The sequence below is a fragment of the Monodelphis domestica genome, chromosome 8 (genome assembly GCF_027887165.1).
Source record: "Monodelphis domestica isolate mMonDom1 chromosome 8, mMonDom1.pri, whole genome shotgun sequence".
Taxonomy (NCBI): Eukaryota; Metazoa; Chordata; class Mammalia; order Didelphimorphia; family Didelphidae; genus Monodelphis; species Monodelphis domestica.
Window position 1 is genome coordinate 74,400,227 of NC_077234.1, and position 22,132 is coordinate 74,422,358.

The 22,132-nt window shown below is 37.2% G+C and overlaps 1 protein-coding gene and 1 non-coding gene across 2 annotated transcripts in view; one reads left to right on the plus strand and one right to left on the minus strand.

Moving 5' to 3' along the window:
• MREG (melanoregulin) overlaps window positions 1-15,516 on the plus strand; it is an 86,475-nt gene extending 70,959 nt beyond the window's left edge. The window contains exons 3-5 of the mRNA XM_001368220.4: window positions 8,151-8,241; window positions 9,905-10,068; window positions 14,754-15,516. Coding sequence (XP_001368257.1) covers window positions 8,151-8,241; window positions 9,905-10,068; window positions 14,754-14,888 — 390 coding nt within the window. The 3' untranslated portion in view covers window positions 14,889-15,516. The remainder of the gene's footprint in view (window positions 1-8,150; window positions 8,242-9,904; window positions 10,069-14,753) is intronic.
• A 2,694-nt stretch (window positions 15,517-18,210) lies between these two features.
• LOC130456053 (U6 spliceosomal RNA) lies at window positions 18,211-18,312 on the minus strand. The gene has a single exon (XR_008914328.1). It is a non-coding gene; the product is annotated as a U6 spliceosomal RNA (small nuclear RNA).
• Window positions 18,313-22,132: the final 3,820 nt, after the last annotated feature.

Consider the following 22,132-nt stretch of genomic DNA (forward strand, 5'->3'; position numbering starts at 1 on the left):
TTCTTTCTGACTGTTCTAGATTTTTTATTCTTTGATTCATGAACTTATACTTCTCTATTTTTTCTTTATTCTCTGTTTCTTATGGAGTTAAAACTTCAGACATACATTTTTAGTTTTTTCTTCTAGATAGCTCCTATGTTACTGTCTTCTAGGTCTTTTCTCTCATGCCGTCTTCCTCCCCTCCACACCCCCACTCTTTGTGGCTTACATATAGATATATCAATTCCTATAGGAGATAAAGAGGATAGAAGTATTGCCCCATTGCAGGAATGCTTCAAAATCTCTTTTTTATTAAACATCTTTTTTCCTCCATTAATATTTAGGTTCAACTTTTCAGGATTTATAAATTTTAGAGGCATTTTGAGCTTCTTTGGTATTTGGAAATCATTTTTCTATTCTCTCCTTGGATTTTTAATGGGTAAAGAATAGTTTTGTGTTATTCAAATTTCTTTTACTTTGCATTTGAAAATCTTTCTCCTAGTTGCTTAAAGATTTTGTTATTGTTGATGGAATTGTTAAACCAAGTGACCATGTCTTAGAGTTTTATAGTATAAAAAGGAATTCTTTATTCCTTTTTTGAATTTAACTGGGAACCTGGAGTTCCTCTTACCATAGAGATGTGTAGGGATTAACCAGCCCACAGTGACAGGAAGGAGGAACCCTAGAGATAGGAAGTGAGGTAGAAAAAGGGGATTAAAGGGTGCCAGCATGAGTTGGTTGGTCTGTCAGGTGCTTACGGGGCTGGCTGTTCTGGAGAAGTTGGCTGCTAGGAGTGGGTTGGTTTGGTGGTTGGTGTTTAGTTGCTGGAATATAAATGTGGGCCTGAACATACTGAGTGGGCTTTTTGGCTTTAGCTTTTATAGGACTTTTTGACCTTTTCTGGGTTGGAAGGTGGCTGGTCTTCATTTACGTACCTAATTGGGATTGTATAAAACACTGATTGGGTTGGTGTTGATAGGGCTGGATTGGGTTGGAACTTTGTGGGGTGGTTTGTTATTTGTGGTAGTTATAGGCAGTTATAGGTATATATAGGTAGTTTTAGGTAGTGATTATAGTTAGTTATAGGATAACTAGTATAGATATTAGGAAATTTTCAGTTATAGGTATATATAGGTAGTTTTAGGTAGTGATTATAGTTAGTTATAGGATAACTAGTATAGATATTAGGAAATTTTCTTTCTCTACTTCTTTCCTATATTTCTCTCCTTTATTATATTCATTTTACTATATTCTTTTACTATCTCTATTTTAATTAAACTAAACTGTTAATTGTTAAAAGCTGCTAGAAGTTTTCTTTTCTCTGGCTTAAAGGGATAATATGAATTTATACCTTTACTATATTCTGATTAAAACTTAAATTATTAAAAGTTGCTCTCTTATTTTGTTAAAACTCCTAATTTAACCCTTATAGTAGTATTTTTTTTCTATAGGCATTCTGCAAATTATTTTCCTTGAGATTTTATTTTCTGTGTGCAGAACTTTTGAGTACTTGTTTGATTTTTTACTTTAATTATGGTGTTCAGTTTTTTTTTTATTTTTCATGTTCTCAGAGGTCTATAATTCTTAAGTTGTACATGCATCTTTTCTTTGAGAGCAATATAATTTGCTTATATAGAGATTATATTTTCTTTTAACATTATTGCTTTTTACTCTTCTTCCAGGTTGCTCTTTACTTCTGCATATTTGCTCACCAATCAATTGTTCTGTCTTTTGTTTCTTTGCTGAGGTTGGTCACCACAAATTCAAAATTTTCTGTTCTGTCAGCTATTTCTGCTATACAGCCATAAATTCAATCAATTAAACATTTATTAAGCACCTACTAGGTGACAGGCACTGAATTTTCTGTTTTTTCATAATTCTTATTTTTCTTTTCTATTTATTTGCCTTTTTTTATATCTAAAACATCCCGCTGTGGTTCTATGCTTTCTTGGGAATCCTCTGTATCCTCTTTCTCATCAGTTGTTGATTCATTTTCCTTTATCTTATAATGTTTATTCATAGATGCCTATATAGTCAATCTAGGGCTTATATCAACATCTTAACAAAAAGTTGAGCTAATGCTCAATGTCTTTGATTGAGTTTTCTTTTTAAAAAATATTTGGTAATTTCAGTTCTTTCCCCTTTGTTCATTTTTTGACTCTTTCCCCCCCTTTGATGGTGATTTCCCTGGGAGCTGGACCTCAAAACTGAATAAACCTCCTTAATGGGGAAATCATGTTTCACACTCTGAGCTCTCGAGTGATTTATAGAGAGAACAACTGTTACTGCCTAGATTTCCATCTCTTTCCCTCAGGCTTAGTGGAGTGCCAACCCTGATGGTATTCTGTCCCAGGTTGCTTGGTTCTCTGGCTGAGCTCAGGTATAACACAAGAATGCTTCCAACTGCAGTCTCATTCAGAGCCTTTTGTTCTTCCCCAGTTTGAAGTCTGGGAAGATTTAAATCTCCTGGCAAGCCCATAGAGTGGTTTCTATAGCTTTTTCTAGAGTATGGTGGCCAGTAGGAGGGGCTACTGAGTAATTACTTTAGTGATTGGAGATTAGCTTTTTCTGCTGTTAGCTCATTGAATTGTTACCTCATTTGAGTTCTTTGTGTCCTTGACCATGAAAGCAGCTGAAATTGTTTTATGTATTGTGCTCAATTCTTATTTTGAAGAAATTTAAGTGGTTTTCAGGATCAGAGAAAATGCTAGTCCTCTATCTTGTTGTACATCTGATCTGGATCTTTTTTAAATTTAGAGCTCAGAAGTAATTCTTGAAATTTTTAAATTTCTATGACTTTATGAAGACCCCATTTGAGCCTTACTTTCCTCACCATCCTCCTCATCATTTTCTCATCATCCTCCATCTAAAGTGGAAATTATAAGACCTATAATTTCTTCTTCAAATAATTGTGAGGATCAAATGAGATTTCATATATATGTATATGTGTATGCATATATACATACACATATGTAGCATTTTGAAAGCATTGAAGACTATGTAAAGTCAATAATAATAATGACTATCATTGCTCTTTCATTCATCTCAACTAGTTTGATAGAATTCTAATAACAAAGGTCTGAGACTTTTCTTTTGTGTTTCATGTAATATATACCATTACTTAGGGGGATAAAATAGCTGTTTTTTTGTAATTTAATAATGCTTTTGTGTTTAAGCTCATTTTCTGTAGGCTCCCTGAAAGCCTCTTTGGCACAGTCCCAGTAGCAGGTAGGATGAGGGGGATGATGTAAGTTTCTTTTTCTTATCACACATTACTTTGATTTCTTCTGCTAGGTCTCTAAATTTTCAAAACTTTTCATTCCATGTACAATCGATATTCAGTAAGACAAAGTATATTAAAATGCGTATCAATGCTATTTTTGTTAGAGCATAGATATCTATGATGATGCTTTAGTTTTAGTATGATGTTTTAGTATGAGGGCAGCTAAGTGACTTAGTGAATAGAGTTTTAGGCTTAAAATCAGGAAGACATGAGTTATAGTCTAACTTCAGACACTTTCTGTATGACCTGGGCAAGATATATAACCTCTCTCAGTCTCAGTTTCCTCACCTATAAATTGGGGATAATAAAAGAGTCCCTCTTTACATGATTATTGAAAGATCAAATGAGCTAGTATGCACAGTGCTTTGCAAAACTGTAAGGCAGATAATGCAATAATTATAATTCCTATTTTACAGATGAGGAAATTAAGAATAACATAGCCAGCAGACACAACTACTATTAATCAGGACTTGAAACCAAGGAGATTAGATTCTGTGATGTAGTGGAAGCTAACATTGGATTTGAAGTCTGAGGACCTGGAGTCAAGTCTGCTCTAACACTCATTAGCTCCATGATCTTGATCAAAGTCAGTCAACAAGCATTTTTTCAGTACCTACTTTTTTGTGTAAGGTTTGGTGCTACAAATGAGAGAAGCAAATAAAAGCAAAAACACAGCTCTTACCCTGCAGAAGTTAACAATCTAATGGGGGATACAGCATACAAACAATATACCTAATGCATGCAGTGCAAATGAAGATTTCAGAGGGAAGACCTTAAAGGAGTTGGTGGAAGAAATCCACTGTAGAAGATTGGATTTGAGCTGAGTTCTATAGGAGATCAGGGAAACCAGGAGATGGAGAGAGATGAAGAGGGAAAGCAATCCAGTCATGGCAGCCAGCCAGTGGAAAGGTATGGACTTGAGAAAGGAGCTGTCCGATGTGAGGAAGAGTAGGAAGGCCAGTAGTATTGCTGCATTGTAGGTATAGATAGGGGTGTAAAGGGGAAAAGTCTGCAAAGGTTGGAGGGAGTGAGGTTGTGAAAGTTTTTAGAAGCTAAAAAGTGGATCGTAGATTTGATCCTTGATTTTACTGTTATTCAGTCATTTTAGTTGTGTCTGACTCTTCATGGCCCTATTTGGGATTTTCTTAGCAATGACACTGGAATTGTTTGCCATTTCTTTCTCTAGCTTATTTTGTAGTTGAGGAAACTGAGGCAAAAAGGTTATAAATGACTTGCTCACGGTCACACAGCTTGTAAGTGTCTGAAGCCAGGTTTGAACACTGGAATATGTCTTCCTAATGCCAAGCCCAGCACTCTACCCAGTGAGCCACCTAACTACCTTTAATTCCTTGATCCTGGAGGTAAATAGTTTATTGAGTAGGGAGAGGGAATCACTTTACCTCTTTGGGTATCAAGTTTATAGAAAAAAATGAGAGTTAAAGTGGCTAATATCTGAAGTCTCTTCTAGTCTTAAATATATAATCTTCTCATTAATTATTATTTTCAAATGAGATAATATTTATAGAGTATTTAGCACAAAGCCTGGCACAGAGTAGGCCTTTACTTTGAGCTTGTTCTTTTCTCTTGCCCTTTCCCCCATGATTTTTTGGATCTGAAGTTAATAATTTTTTAGGACATGATACTAGTTACAATTCAGTAGTTACTTCCCTCCTGTAAAACCCAAGTCAAAAACTGGGGCTGCAAAGGCTAGTCAGAACATGCCTTCATGACAGCATATTCTGTGAGTCCTCTCTTTTTTTTAACCATTATTTTATTTGGTCATTTTCAAACATTATTCCTTGGACACAAAGATCATTTTCTTTTCCTCCCCCCCCTGCCACCACCCCTCCCATAGCCAAGGAGCGATTCCACTGGGTATCACATGTGTTCTTGATTCGAACCCATTTCCATGTTGTTGGTACTTGCATTAGGGTATTCATTTAGAGTCTCTCCTCAATGTTGTCCCCTCAACCCCTGTAGTCAAGCAGTTGCTTTTCTTAGGTGTTTTGACTCCCACAATTTGTCTTCTGCTTGTGGGTAGTGTTTTTTCTCCTAGATCCCTGCAGAATGTTCAGGGACATTGCATTGACCCTAATGGAGAAGTCTATTACATTCGATTGTACCACAGTGTATCAGTCTCTGTGTACAATGTTCTCCTGGTTCTGCTCCTCTCACTCTGCATCACTTCCTGGAGGTTGTTCCAGTCTCCATGGAACTTCTCCACTTTATTATTCCTCTTAGCACAACAGTATTCCATCACCAACATAGACCACAATGTGTTCAGCCATTCCCCAATTGACGGGCATCCCCTCATTTTCCAATTTTTGGCCACCACAAAGAGTGCAGCTATGAATATTCTTGTACAAGTCTTTTTCCTTACTATCTCTTTGGGGTACAGACCCAGCAGTGCTATGGCTGGATCAAAGGGCAGACAGTCTTTTATCGCCCTTTGGGCATAGTTCCAAATTGCCCTCCAGAATGGTTGGATCAATTCACAACTCCACCAGCAATGCACTAATGTCCCGACTTTGCCACATCCCCTCCAGCATTCATTGCTTTCCTCTGCTGTCATGTTGGCCAATCTGCTAGGTGTGAGGTGATACCTCAGAGTTGTTTTGATTTGCATCTCTCTGATTATAAGAGATTTAGAGCACTTTTTCATGTGCTTATTAATAGTTTTTATTTTTGTGGCTGAAAACTGCCTGTTCATGTCCCTTGCCCATTTATCAATTGGAGAATGGTTTGATTTTTGGTACAATTGATTTAGCTCTTTATAAATTTGAGTAATTAGACCTTTGTCAGAGGTTTTTGTTATGAAGATTGTTTCCCAATTTGTTGCTTCCCTTCTCATTTTGGTTTTATTGTTTTTGTTTGTACAAAACCTTTTTAATTTGATGTAATCAAAATTGTTTATTTTACATTTTGTGACTCTTTCTATGTCTTGCTTGGTTTTAAAGTCTTTCCCTTCCCACAGGTCTGACATGTATACTATTCTGTGTTCACCTAATTTACCTATAATTTCCTTCTTTATGTTCAAGTCATTCACCCATTCTGAGTTTATCTTGGTGTAGGGTGTGAGGTGTTGATCCAAACCTAATCTCTCCCACACTGTCTTCCAATTTTCCCAGCAGTTTTTGTCAAATAGTGGGTTTTTGTCCCAGAAGCTGGGGTCTTTGGGTTTGTCATATACTGTCTTGCTGAGGTCACTTACCCCAAGTCTATTCCACTGATCCTCCTTTCTGTTTCTTAGCCAGTACCAAATTGTTTTGATGACCACTGCTTTATAATGATCCCTGTCTTTATTTTATTTTATTTTTTAAACTTTTCCCTTTTGTCCTATAATCAATCCTGTGTATTGGGTCCAAGGCAGAAAAGTGATAAGGGCTAGGCAATGGCAGTTATGTGACTACAGCTAGGAAGTGTCTGAGGTCAGTCCATTGAGTCATCTAACTGCTCCCATCTTTATTTGTGATACCACGCAGTGTAAGCCTATTTGCAAGTAGTGTAAAGGTCACTGAAAATTGACCAGCCAATGAAGCATATGAGTAAGAAGCAAGATTAGTACACTAGCAAGGAGAACAAAAGTCATCATTGAAGAGAGAGAACCATTTCCCAAGAAAGGAGAGGAGCCAAGGTATCATAAGACTTGCCCCTTAAATAAAGCATTTAGAATTATGTCCTTTTAGCTAGAGCAACTGGAATGGAGTTTTGTGGCGAATACGCAGAGCCAACATCCTTGTTCTACTCCAGGAAATGGAGGGGGTGGGGAGGGATGGGGACGATTGTTTATAATGTGACCCCTTTATGGGCTCTTGCAAAAACATTTGCCAGTAACTATTCTTTTTCAAAGCACTTAGTTCTCAAGTTCCCTTTGAAGAGAGTGGAGAGATTCTGATTTCAAAATTATGACCTACAAGGAGGCTTCCTACACACAGGAAGTCTGTGAAATTGGGCAATTTTAAATAACTGCTGAGGTCCTGAGAAGTACCCTTTGACAAGAAAGGCAAGAATTTTTCAGAAGATGGGAGTCTTGGTCTTATTCTTAGGCCCTCTCCTTTCATGAGATACCTTCCCCTGAAGTCCTATCCTGCTGACTCTGCGTGGCATTAAGACGGGACTGTGAGTTCTTGAAAGCTTCACTAGGGCAACACAAGCTCTCTCAGATCCTACAAAGCTGGACAAGTTTTGATTGCAATCCAAGTTTCATGGGATCATAGGTTTGCCATTCTTTTCCCTTATTAGCCTGAAGTTTGCATCAATATTAAGTCTACCTTTCCTCTTACTTGATTACACTTTCTAGGGCACTAAGATAGGGGTAAGTGGTATAGTCAGCTTCCTGCATTCAAATCTAGCCTCAAACACTAGCTGTGTGACCTTGGACAAGTCACTTAATCCCATTTACTTAGTTTCCTCATATGAAAATGAACTGGAGAAGGAAATGGCAAACCTCTTCAGTATCTTTGCCAAGAAACCCTCAAATGGGTTCACAAAGAATTGTACATGACTGAAAAATGACTGAATGAAAGGACATTCTGATAGAAGACAGAAATTCTTCCGGCAGGAAACAGCCTAATGAGGGGGGTTGGTGTAGGTGGTCTCTAATATCTCTTTTTCCATAAGCTTTCCATTTCTTCTCCAGTGGGAAGATAGGGCAGCCTGTGGAGAAGTGCAGTTGTTTGATGCTTCCTTGCCGATGCTGGCTAAGGTTCTTTTGTAGCAGGGTCTGTTTGAACCTCTGACAGTCACTTTTTAAAGTCCAAGGAAGAGATAGATTACTTTCCAGCCTGTTGCCCCATTATCTTAAAAGCCTGAGAGTCAGTAGCAAAGTGAAGGTGCAGTGTGGGGGACACAAGTAAAGGTGACTTTTTATTGTGTGATTATCCAATAGGAATGGCAAAAACTCAACTATGATATCTACACCTTACGGAGAACTCGAAGGGAAGTGAGAAACCGATGGAAGCACATTTTGGAAGATTTAGGTATGAATTCCATTGAGTTTACAAGCTTACTACGGGGTTATTTCATGAGAATTTTCTTCCTCACTATGCTCACATTGTTATAAAATGCTTCTTCTATTTTCCTCCAAAATTATTTTCCTTGGGTTTCTCCATTTGTTTTATGGTTTGACTAAAAGCACCCTAGTAATTGCCTGCTTGCTGTGTGAATTACTTGCTCACTTCTTTCTCCCTTAAAGTCATATATGGAGAAACTCCATAATGTTTCTGTTATTACATAATTCACTGTGTCTCAATGATTTGGTTCTTGGGTACCATGTTTTTATTTCACTAAAGTTGTGTGGTCCTGGTTCATATGAAGTGGATAGAGAGCTGGAGTTGGAGTCAGAAAGACCCGAGTTCAAATCTTGACTCAGATGTTATTAGCTACCTCACTGGGCAAGAGCCTAACTTCTTTTGAACCTCAGTTTCCTCGTCTATAAGATGGGGAGCACCTACTTTATAAGGTTGTTGTGAGAATCAAATGAGATAACATGTAAAATGCTTTGTAAATGTTGCTGTACATAAATAGTAGCTTTATTACTATTACAATCCTGTCCATAGAGCTACAAAGTAGAATAAAATTTTATTTCCCATATTAAAAATCATTTATTTAGAAATAATAGCCTTTATAAAGTGATTTTAAGTTTGGAAAGCATTTTATTTTATACTATTTATTTTATCCATAACATTCCTGGGAAGTAAGTGTTATTATTACCCCCCACATTTGTGAATAGAACATTAGACTTGGAGTCAGGAGTTCAAATACAGCTCCAGATACTCCTTAGCTTTGTGACTCTGGACAAATCACTTAAACTCTATCTGTCTCCCTTTCCTCAGCTGTAAAATTAGAGAGTTGCATCTAAAAGTCTCCAAGGTCCTTTCCAGCTCACAATCTATGATCTTATGAACTTCAAAGGGGGTGAGTCTTCCTTCTTGGAAACAGAAATATGTCAGACCATATTTTATACCTTTTAATAACATGGAGCCAAATGATTTTACCTTGTTTTTCTGGCCTTCATACTGATTCTGACTGACTTACCAATCAGAGGCACACAGTAGGGTTCCTGCTCTAAAATGCAAGTTTTCTTTTGGAGAACCAAGCCACCCACACTTTAGAATGAATTATTTTAATTTGGTTATCGGGGAAATGATGGCAAGAATTCCCATTTATATAGCTTTCAGGCTGGTGAAGGAGCAACTACTCTGTTATCTCTATTTAACAAAAGAAGAAACTGAAAAGCAGAGGTTTAAATGATTTACCAGAGTCATGCACAGTTAGAAAGTAGTAGAACTGGTTTTCCTCAGGAAACTCAGGTTTCCTAATTCCATGACTTATACTCCTTTCCATTTCACAATATGGAAATTTGGGTTGGGAGGAAACTAGGAGGAAGTAAAGAGTTCATAGCTTTGGACACTTTAAGGGGGAGGGCAGGCTGAAGTGGGGGATCTCTATCTGGGACTTTAAGGTGTCTAGAAAGAAGCATGGAGACAGTGAGAACCTAGGGTGTAAGGAGATGGGAAAGGGATACAGAAGAATGAAGAAAGCACCGACTTTTCCAAGGCATCCTAGTACCAATGAAGATCATTTCCTTTTAGGGAAATCATTTCCTCTGCTTTTAAATTGTGACAAACTCTTCTATTTTAGGCTTTCAGAAGGAAGCAGATTCTTTGTTATCAGTGACTAAACTCAGCACCATCAGTGACTCTCAGAACACCAGGAAAGCCCGGGAAATATTGTTAAAACTTGCTGAAGAGACAAATATTTTCCCAACAAACTGGGAGCTCTCAGAGAGGTACCTCTTTGTGGTGGTAAGTGGATGACCTTTCACTTTCTTTGCATTAATTTTATTTCAAACTCTCATCTCTTTTCTGTTTGGCATATGAAATTAGGCATTTAGATATTACTTACATCCTCAAGTTCAAGGTGGCATGTGACAGTGGAATCTCAGGCACATGTTCTTTGGGATCTGATAGTTAATGGGTTGAGGGAATGTGGCCGACATAATAATGACTCACACATAGGCTGACTAAGTTTAAATTTTCGTCTTGAGAACAAGGCTTAGAAGCTTGTTGAACTTGGTTGTTGTTTAGTTGTGGGAGTAATGTTTGACTCTTCATGATCTCATTTGGAGTTCTCTTGCAAAAGATATGGGGGTGGTTTGCCATATCCATTTAACTTGATCCCTCTCATTTCTGGTTGTGGCTGCTTGACCTTGCCTATATCCTTTAATATTTGTATTAGAGCAATCAACTCCTCTATCCCAACTTAGACTTTGAGATAAATCTAGCTTTGGTATTCCTTTGACTGATGAGATAATTAGTTCCAGGGAGATTTTGTCCCATGGGTTTCCCTCTTGCCCCTTGCAGAAATGATCTGAGAGATTTCTGATAAGAATTGAACTGAGTAAATAAGAGGGCATCTGATGAGATAGGGAGATCATCTCTGGGCCACAGGTTATGAGAGTTTAAAAGAATTGGAGGACCATAGCTATCAGAAGATCATAGATTTAGATCTGGGAGGCTCTTTACTCATCATTCCTTTGACTCCCCTGGCTAAAATGACTTGCCTGTTATTTCTTATTTGTCCTTTACATTATGTTTTTGTATATATTTTTTCCTGTTGCCTTCCCCAATTAGACTATGATCCCACTGAAGATTTTTGCCTTTCTTTGTATCTCTAGACAACTAGACAACTAGGTCTTCTGAGTCTGCTTAGTACCCTTCCCTTCCCCTTACGTTCTGCCCTACTAACAATTCTAAGACAGAAGAGCAATAGCTAGGCAAACAAGGTTAAGTGACTAGCCCAGGGTCATGTAGCCAGGAAATAGTTGAGGCTAAATTTGTACCTGGGTCCTCCTGACTCCAGATCTGGCATTCTGTCTGGTGAGGAACTTAGCCCACCCTGTCTAGTACCATTTCCATTGTACCATTGGATCATAGAATTTTCAAGCAGAAAATGACTTGAATGATCACCTAACCTTGTCCACCTAATCCCTAATCATATTGCAGATGAGGAAACTGAAGCCCAGAGAAGTCAAAGTGGCACAGGTACTAATTAGAAGGTTTAGGATTCAAATTCAGATCACAGAGTCATTGGATCACAAGTTTGGAACTAGATGGAACCTCAGAAAGCCCACTTTGATAATTAAAGAGTTGTCCATCTCTAGAAGTATTCAAGTAGATGTGTTGGGGATGTATTTGTAAACTATATTAGTCTAACCTCATTTCATAGATGATTTGCAGGTTAGAAAACAGACTTGGCGATGCTAAATTGCTGGGAGTCATCAGATCATGACGCCTTGACAGAGTCACATGTGGTAGTTGAGGAGACCACAGAGTGGTCCTTGGCAAGATGTGATTGCCCACCCAGTCTCCCTTTACATGACCACTCTCATAAATGCCCCTTACCTATGAATCTACATGATTATTATTCCCCCTAGTCTCAAAAGAAATAATGCAAGAGCAAAATACCTGTACCCTAATTCCCCAAAACATCACCAAAAGATCAGATACTTAAACCCAATCCCAAAAAGACTATCATGAGTTAACTTTTACTTAAGTACATAATTCCCAGCAAAACCACAGCTACAGGCCAAGCCCAAGAACTTTCCCACTCACAGAAACTTATTCTCATGAAGCCAACACACAAATCAATAGAGGCCCATACAATAAGTACAAGTGCATCAAGCTTCAATATGCCTCAGGGAATTGATTACACAAACCAATAACTCGCCAGTGGGAAACTCTCTAGTAAGAACCCTGAGAAATGACTAGCCTAATATTAAATTTGAATTGTGTTCCCAGTACCCCTCAACCTCAATGATATGATTGTTGAATTATCTTTTAAGAACTGTTGATTAATTATTCCATTTTGTTAAAAGCAATAAGTAATTTTCCTTGATTGTTTGTAAGCTTAAAACTCCTCATAGGGTAATGAGAAAATTAAGATACCTGTGATGAAATCATTTATCTTGTATGTTGTCTGTAATCACAATATAAGAATATAGAATGTTAATCAAGTGATTTGTTAAAAGTTAATGTATCACTTTTCCAATTATCTTTTTTTGAACATGTGTGTTAGGTAATGTATTTGAATGCCAAGAAAATGGGTATAAAAATAAAAACTAGGCATGGAGATGGTAGAGCAGCTATCAGATGCAAAGCAGTCCCATGGCCATAATGATTAAGCTGTCTTCCATTTGTTATTTATTTTGACTGATCTGTTGGGAAACACTGGAGTCATGAGTGAGGCTGGACCCCTCCTGTGGCATTAAATGACTTCTTAAAGATTACACTAATTTTTTTAAACCCTTACCTTTCATCTTAGAATTAATACTGTGTATTGGTTACAAAGCAGATGAGTGGTAAGGGCTGGGCAATGGGGGTTAAGTGACTTGCCTAGGGTCATACATTTAGGAAGTGTCTAAAGCCAGATTACACAGATTTTAAGTGGTACAACTGAGATTTGAACCCAGGTCTTCTGACTCTGATACTACTTTCATTGCCTCATAATCAGTATCTTTATAATAGTTAACAAATGAGAAATCCTGTTGGTGAAAGATAATAATGATAATGATGGCTAACATTTATATAGGCTCTAGGGTCACAGAAAATTTCCTCATACATTATTAATCTCTCTAGATGCTCACAAAACTCTATGAGTTAGTCAGGGCATCCAGGAATCAGGCGGATTTGGAATCACTAAATCATAGAAGCTCAGAATTGGGAGGACTCTCAAGAGAACAAATCATGTAAGGCCGAAGGATTTGAACTTCAGCTCTGAAATTTTCTGAGGTTTATACATGGCAAATGGCTTTCTCTCCCTGGTTTTTTACTTATCTGAATTAGGGCAGGGGTAATAATAATATTTGCACTACCTACCTCTCAGGACTGTGAGGAAAATGTGTTTATGAACCATAAAGGATATACAAGTAAACCATTATTATTATTATTATTATTATTATTATGACCACTCCATTTTAATAATTCAATTCAATTCAATTAAAATTAATAATCTGTGATTGGTCCATTTTTTAGTTTATTTATATTTATTATTATAATATATTATATTTATATTATTAATTAGTTTATTTATATTATTTATATATTAGATTATTTATAAATATGGATATATTACTAATTATTTATAGATTAGGACTGGAAAAATAAAAGACTTAAAAGGTAGCCTTGTTAAATAGGAAAGTAGTCCTCTGTTTCTTTTATAAAATGATTATTTGGTCTAAATGAGCTCCTAGGTCCATCTAGCTCTGATATTCTGGAAACTATAAATATCCCTGTGGGATGTGTGTGTGTGAGAAAGGACCAGTCACTGTGTTAAGGGCCAGAGATGCAAAGAAAAGCAAAAGAGGGCCTCTGTTCTGAAGGAGCTCAATGTCTAATGGGAGGGAACATGCAAACAACTATATACGAATAAGCTATATAGAGGGGGCAACTCAGTGGTATGAAAGCCAGGCTTAGGGATAAGAGATTCTAGGTTTAAATATGGCCTCAAATACTTCCTAAATGTGTGACCCTGGGCAAGTCACTTAACATCATTGCCAAACCCTACTGCTCTTCTGCCTTGGAACCAATACTGATTCTGATCAATACTGATCAATATTGATTCTAAGATGAAATACAAGAGTTTAAAAAAAGGCTATATATGACATACATTGGAAGATAATCAACAAAGGGAAGGCACTTAATAAAATAAGAAAAATTAAGTGTTAAACAAATATGTGTTGATTGATTGAAAGTAAATTAAATATATATTTTATTTTCCAGTTATATGTAGTAATTTTCTTTCTTTTTTAAACATTTATTTAGAATATTTTCCCATGGCTACATGATTCATCATTTTCCCCACTCCTCTTCCCTCCCCTCTCCTAGAGCTGACAAGCTACTTCACTAAGCAATGAGTAATAATTTTCAACATATTTTCAAAAATTAATATTCAAATTGACTTCCACCTTCCCTTCCTTCCCCAGTCCCTGTGATAGTAAGAAGCTTGATCTGGGTTATACATATTTTATCATGCAAAACATACTTTATAAAACCCAAACCCCAAAATAAAAACACAAATAAATTAATGTGAAAACTCAAATGCTTTGCACTCAAGCAGTTCTTTCTCTGGAGGTGGATAGCATTCTTGGCCATAGGTCCTTTAGAATGGCCCTGGATCATTGCATGGCTAAGAAAGCGAAGTCTTTCACAGTTGATCATCCCAGGATATTGCTGTTACTGTGTCTCATGTTCTTCTGGTTCTGCTTTTTTTTTTCTTTTTTCACTCTGCATCAGTGCATGTAGGTCTTTTTAGCTCTTTTCTAAAACCATCCTGCTCATCATTTCTTATAGCACCATAGTATACCATCACCAGACTGAAGGTAAATGTTAACAAATGGTCTTGTCACCTATGAATTTATGTTGTGATTTTGAGGATCTTTTCCCTCTATCCAATAGAAACCTGCCTCACATCTCTATTTTATCTTTAACAGGACCGTCTCATCACTCTGGATGCTGCAGAAGAGTTTTTTAAAATGGCCAGCCTCACTTACCCTAAAAAGCCAGGACTAACCTACTTGGCCAATGGCCAGAAAGAACTGCCCTACCTTCCATTTCCAAGCCCCTAAAGAGATGGACCTGGGACAGAACTTAAATTTTGCCCTGGGGACTCAGGGCAACCAGCCAAAGTACCATGGCTTTTCTTTGGAGAATTGCAAGCAGGAGGGAGATAAGGGAAGAGAAGAAGAAAGACATCTGTGTCGTGATTAGAAAACATGTCTATGTGCAGAAGGATGTAGAACCCTGCCCAGCTCCAAGGAAGGAATAAACTAGGAGATGATAACAGTCCAGACCTTAGTCCTTAGTTAGGAGGACTCACTGTGTGTATTTACGCCATCAGGGAAACTCCATGGCCTCAGCTCTTTCTTGGAGAACTTTAAATTCCGCTGACTTTCAAGATAGGAAAATTCAATAATTCAACGTACCCAGAAGAAATTTACTGAGTGCCTCCTATGTGCTAAAAGCACAGTCTTAGGTGCTGGTTGTGACAAAGATGAGTAAAGCATGAGTCCTGCCCTCCAAAAGCTTACAAATAACTAGTCTGAGATGTGGCAGCAGAGGGGTGGCAGGGCAGGGCAGGGTAAGATCAGGTAAATGGATCTCGGTCAATAGGAAGCTGTTGGTTATCCCATATCAGGATGATCTACTTTCAAATAGTGTACAATAAAGTCTGCTGAGCCCAACACTAAAACTAAACTGAACTGGTGTAATCTTTCTTTGATCTTTCAGAAAACACTTCAGCTCCTCATGGTGTCTCAGGATCATCAGTGCATTACTTTTTATGCATTTAAAATAATTGCCAGTTAATAGAGATGCGTGGAAATCCTGGGGCAGCTAGGTGGCCGAGTAGATAGAGTGCCAGACCTGGAGTCAGGAAGACTCATCTTCCTGAGTTCAAATCTGGCCTCAGACACTTATTAGATGGGGGACTTTGGCCAAGTTATTTAACTCTGCCTCAGTTTCCTCATCTATAAAATGAGTAGGAGGTGGAACTGGCAAACCACTCTAGTATCTTTGCCAAGAAACCCTTACATGGGGCCATGAAGAATAAGAAAGATATGACTGAAAAATGACTGAACAACAAATGTGGAAATCTTGGTTTGGAAGCAAGCAAGTTTCTAAAGTAAAGACAATCCCAAAATGACACAGGCTACTTTTAGTGATTTGCCCATCACTGGAAGTATTCAAGCAAAGGCTGGTGAGCTACATGTTTGGAATCATGTAAAGGAGATTACTTTTTGGATGGGAGCTAAGATAAATGACTCTTGGGATTCCTTCCAGCTCTGATGTTCTATTCTTCCAATGGCGAGATTGCTAGATAACTTGGGTTTACTGTTACTGACAATGAAAATATAGACCGTACCCCTATGTGAATAAAGAGAGAACAATTTCTTGAATGTAATAATATTGAATTACCTCATCAATCCATTGGAAGAATGCCTAATGAAAAGTTATTTTTTACCAGATTTGTTCATTTTGTTTCATTTCCAGTAGAATGTAAGCCCCTGGAAGGAGAACCCTTATGTTTCTGTCTTTGTGTGCCTAACACCTGGCAGAAGCAATATTATAGGTGCTTAATAAATCTATTGAATTATTGTCATTTGTCAGTTGGAATAGATTACAGCTGTGTTTGCTTGTTTTTTCTGTGTTATCCATAATCCTTTACTTCTACCTCAACAGCAATGGTTAGTAGACAGTGGTTTGTCCCCAAGGGAGAGGCAAAGGGGTTCTCTTGACTTGCTTGGGTTGAGGTCTGCCTTTGACTTGGGAACTAAACCCCAAGCCTGGCTGCCTCTGAGATTTTGTACTACCTTCAGTTCTAAAGGGATTCTCAGTGAAATAACACAATCTGGCCAATCTTTCAGCCACCAACATTTGAAATCCTTTTACTGAACTCAGAAACAAACCTTTTAATTTGCCTTAGATATGTGAGCTCTTCTCACTGACTCCTTTTTAAATATTAGATTCATATTTTTAAAGGTTTTAAAAGGCTCTGGGATTTATTAATTTATTTCTGTAGAAAACTGTGGTGTTTAACTTTTTTTTTATTTTCGATTTAACCCCTCCTAGTTGATCTCAATCTAAAAAGAACTACTTGTTTAGTTTCTCCAAGAAATTGTCTTGAATATTTTTTACCTGACCTTTCTCCTTTGTCAATTCAGTGCATCTTAGAGACAGAATTAATAGATTCTGTTGCTGTATGACCTACTGAAGTGACAGACCAGTTAAATATAGTTGCTAGTTGAATTGATGGTTGGCTTTTTTGTATAAAATATTTTTGAAAAGCTCAACTTAGATACATTTCTAAAAGTAACTTTCCCATCATATCTCTATGTTGTTCCAACATAGGCTCAATTTTTTTTGGAGGGGGGGAGATTTTGAAAAGCAAATTGTTTTTATCTCAGTCCTTTGATTTTCTCTTTTCGGCTCTCTGCTTTCCTGTTTTCCTGAATGAGATTGGTTGTATTTGTGGAAAACATAAGACTTAAGTAACTATTCCATTACTTATGGTAATGAAATGCTACTCTGATTACAAAAAACACATTGAGTTATACAGGTTTTTCCCACCAAGATGTTAATAGATTTTTATATACGCCTTTCATTTATTTTCATGCCATTTCTGTGGAATACAGAGAAACACAGAATATGAGTAGTCTTTCTCTTTCTACTGTACTATGTACTTTTTGGTTTGTAGATGGATAATCTGAGATATGAAAAGAGCCATAGCTTACCATTATTTTTATACCAGAGAAAATAATACAAAATATGTCCTAGACCAGTGGTTTAAAATATTTCAAGTCAACTTAAGACAAATTCATTTGTGGGGTAGAGGCAGGGGAGACAGGTCAGGGAGTATAGGACACTGCAAGACCATCACGGGCAGGGGATATATGTAGAGTTTAGGAAGGGAAACTGAGCTGGTCAGAGAAGCTCATCAGGGATGTGAGAAGGCATTTCTATTTTACCCAATCATTCTTGCTATCTAGGGACTAAGTTCAGTTATTTCCACCTGCCAACAGATGCCAAGGGTCTGTGTCTTCTAAATTTCAGTGCCCTAGGCCACCACTCTGGTCACTCCACCGTAGTTATGACCCTACCTATAGAGTAAATTGATGAAGGAGCCTTCACATCAAGGGCAGAACTATAATTCAGTAGGGGCTCATTAATGATACTGATGGCTCTATAAGCCAGATGTCCCCAGTTGTCTCAATAAGGTCCAAATATATCCCCAACCAAGAAAGGAGAGAATATTATGACTTTTTGTTTTTTTCAGTTTCATTTTTGTTTTTTCATTTTAATTTATTAATTTTGTTGGTTATCTTTTTATTTTATTATTTATTTTTATAAAGGCTTTTTTTTTTTTACTGATTATATGTACTAACAAATTTCCACAATATGGAATGCTTCATGAATTTGTGTATCATCCTGGTGCAGGAGCCATGCTAATCTCTCGCTTTCCAATTTTAGTAGATGTGCTACTGAAGAAAGCAATGTTTCATTTTTAGCCTAATGATTCACTGACACCAAGCTGGGTCCTGCTGGAAATTTGGATGTACCAGAATGTAACCAGAGCCAGAATTACAGAACATTTTAATTCACATAAGGAAAAGGCACTAAAGTGATTCTAGTAATGACAGGGGCTTCTGGGCCAGATATGTGTATAGGAGTGTTTGAGGGTCAAGTGAAATAGTGGGTATAAAGCACTTTTTAAACCTGAAATCATTATATAAATAGCAATTGTCACTATCATGCTCATTATCGTCATCACCATGATCGTTGTCATTATCACACTCCAGTCACCAGGCATCTAGTCTGGTAATGCGTTCTCTTAGAGTCAAACAAGAGGGATGTACAGGTGAATATTTAACAATCAGGATTTCTAGGGGGGAAATGGTCTGCACACATACTTTAAGTGTTTAATCTACAATATTAACACTTCCTAAGCCTAGACAATAAAACAAAAAATAAAAATCCAAAGCCTTGATTTGTAGTTGTTGTAGATTTCTGGGTATAAAATTTAACAATCATTTTTTGCAAGCTGTAAGTCTATTCAAGCTGGCTTCCAATCAACTGGAGCTAGCTTCGGCACATCTCTGCCTAGATTTAAAGCAGCCAAGATCAAGATGACTATGTAGTTATTGAATACTGTGACCTTAGCTTTAGCAGGGAGGGTAAAAAGAGACAGGCACAGTGGCCCAATTTTGTATGACTGGGGAACAGTGACAGCAACAGACCAGCAGGATGTATGAACAAGGGACTGACCTGCTTCAAACCAAGGAACAGATTCATTTTCTTCACCTGGAAAATAGATCATTATTTTTATGCTATGTATATCATATAGTAGCTGTGATAAAGGGACCTTGTAAATGTTAAATACTATGGAAATGTAAATTATTTTTTATTTAAAACCTCCATTTCTATGACTATGAATTTGACAAACATCAAAAAACTTGAACATTCTACTACATATCAGGGCATAGAAAAGAAAAGAAAGACCTGTACGTCAATATGTGATTCATATAAACATCTTGTTTTTAAAAATTTTTTACATATAATTAAAATTTTTTTTCTCAATTATATGGAAATAAAAAATTTTTATATTCATTTGAAAAATTTGGGTCCCATATTCTCCCCTTCCCTCCCTCTCATCTCCCCTCCCTGAAAAGGCAATTTGATATGTGTTATACAAATGCAGTCATGCAAAACATTTTCATATTAACGGTATTGTGAAAGAAAACAGACTTTCCCACCAACAAGAATAATAAAGTTTTTTTTAAAGTATTATTCATTCTGCATTCTTGGATGAAGGTATTCACTTGTAGTGATCTGTTGTGAACATGCAAAATATCCCTGAGATAACACATTGAAGAGTTAATCCTCATGGATCCCTTGGCATGGAAGGGAGCTCGGAGTCCATGCCGTCCAATCCATACATGAACAAGAATCCTCTATGACATCCCTGATAAGAAGACAATAAACTTTTCCTTGAAGCAGACCTCTAGTGAGGTGTGAGCCCATTACTACCTGATGTATCCTATTCTATTTGGGGATTGCTCTAAAATGTTATGAAGTTTTCACTTACATGAAGCCTAAACTTGCTCTTTAATAGCTACTTTCCATTAGTCACAGATAGGGAACCTAAAGGATATCAGAAGCTAGCAAGTTCAAATCTTTATTTTTACAGAAGAAGCTGACAGCAGTTAAAGGACTTGTTTGGAGTCACACAGCTAGTAAATGTCTGAGATGGGATTTGAACACAGTGCTTCCTGAGTTTAAGTCAAATATCTTATTTATTACAATACTTTGTTTTCTGGAGCCCAAGTCTTCATATGGCTGCTTCAAAAGCCATCGTGATTGACTTGTGTTGTTTGGCTGTATGTTTCTCTAGCCATGCCTCCCCTATCTTGTATGTGCAATATCTATCCCTAGTCAGTTATATCTAGCTTTGTGACTCTCAGCAAGTCACTCAAACCAACAGTGCTCTAGGCAACTTTTAAAAAAATCCTTACCTTCTGTTTTAAAATCAATACTGTGTATTGGTTCTAAGACAGAAGAGCAGTAAAGGGGATTAGGTGACTTGCACAGGGTCACACAGCTGGGAAGTATCTGAAACCAGATTTGAATCAGGACCTCTTGTCTCTAAGCCTGACCCTCAAACCACTGAGTCACCTAGCTGCCTCCTCTAGGCAACTTTTTGAGATGAAAAATTGCAGAGAAGATGGTGACCTACACAGGAGGAGGGGGATTGTGTTTTTTTAACCCAGGAGTTTCTTATACCCAAACTTTAGATCCAAATACCTGGCTCTATCCTTAAATTTCATTTGAGTAAATATGGACCAAAGTTCTAGTCTTTGGGATCTTGGTGAATCCTGTTTCCTAGTATGTAGATTATCCTTCTCAGATCTGTGTCATCTGAAAATAAAATAAGCATTCTTTAATCCAAATCATTGATGCAAATATTAATAGTTCAGCTCCAAGAAAATTGGAGGCCACTTCACTAGAGACCCAAGTTGGCAGCAAATCATTAATCAATACTCTTTGGATCTGACCATTCAAACAGTTTGTAAAGATGAAAATTTAGGGGAGAGATTGAGGGAGGTAGAAATTTGTTTCTCTCTGCAAGGAGTATTATATTTATGAGGTTCATTGAAGATTAAGGATTAAAGAAAATACAGGATAAGGAAAACGTGCCTAGGCCAGGGAGGCCTAGATAAGACCTCACTTACATTATGGAAAGTCTGCCCCAAAACGGAAGTCCAAAAGAGAGACCCAAAAGCTTTTGCAATCAGGTTAAATACCTTCTCCATCTCGGCCCAGGTGAGATTACAAAGCATTCTGGAGTGGAGCAAGGAATTGTGGGGATTGTAGTCCTGTATTCGAGTCTATTTTTTTACATTTCTCCATTTGATCGTTGTTGGGGAGCAAAGTTTCCCCAAAAAGGATCATGAGAACATAATCAACTTAAACATTACAATAATTTGAGGATAAGAGAAAGAAAAATAAAAAAAAGAACAAAACCAATAATTACTGGACGCATTGACAGAAAGCCAGTTAGGGGGCAGTCCCCTTTGGCATGAAAGTATATATATATAAATAAATGTTCAATCAACCACACCCAAAGTTCAGTTTTGTGCAACTGTGGTCTGGAGGCTTCTTCATGGTGGCTTCTCCAACAGTTCAGTTCTGGATTCAGAGAGGTAGCATCTTCTTTACCTAAAATTATTCTCAAAAGGAATTTAAACTTTGCAATTTAAATAATGATATTTTTTTACAAGTTGTTTCTAGAGAGCCAGGTACTCTCTCTTTCCTTTTGCATATTATTTAATTATTTCTTGTTGGAGTCTTCCTTCATGCTGCATCCTTCATTTGCAAACCATAAAATGACTGATGACATTTTAAGGTTACTCAACTTTCATCACAACCAAAACACAAGTCTGTCAACAATATGGGGCAGCTAAATGGCTCAGTGCATAGAGAGCCAGACCTAAAGATGGGAGTTCCTGGGTTAAAATCTGGCCTCAGATATTTCCTAGTTGTGTGACCCTGGGCCAGTCATTTGATCCCGATTGCCTATCCCTTACTGCTCTTCTTCCTTGGAATCAATAATTAGTATTGATTGCAACAGCAACAACAACAAAACACAGCTCTGTATAATACATGAATGCCTGACTTTCCATTACCCCCTCCAACATTGATCCCACTTATTTTTTCATCTTTGTCAATTTGTATTCAATGAGGTGAATTCTCAGTTGTTTCAATTTATTAGTAATTTGGAACAGGAACTTTCACAGAATCACAAAATCTTAAAGTT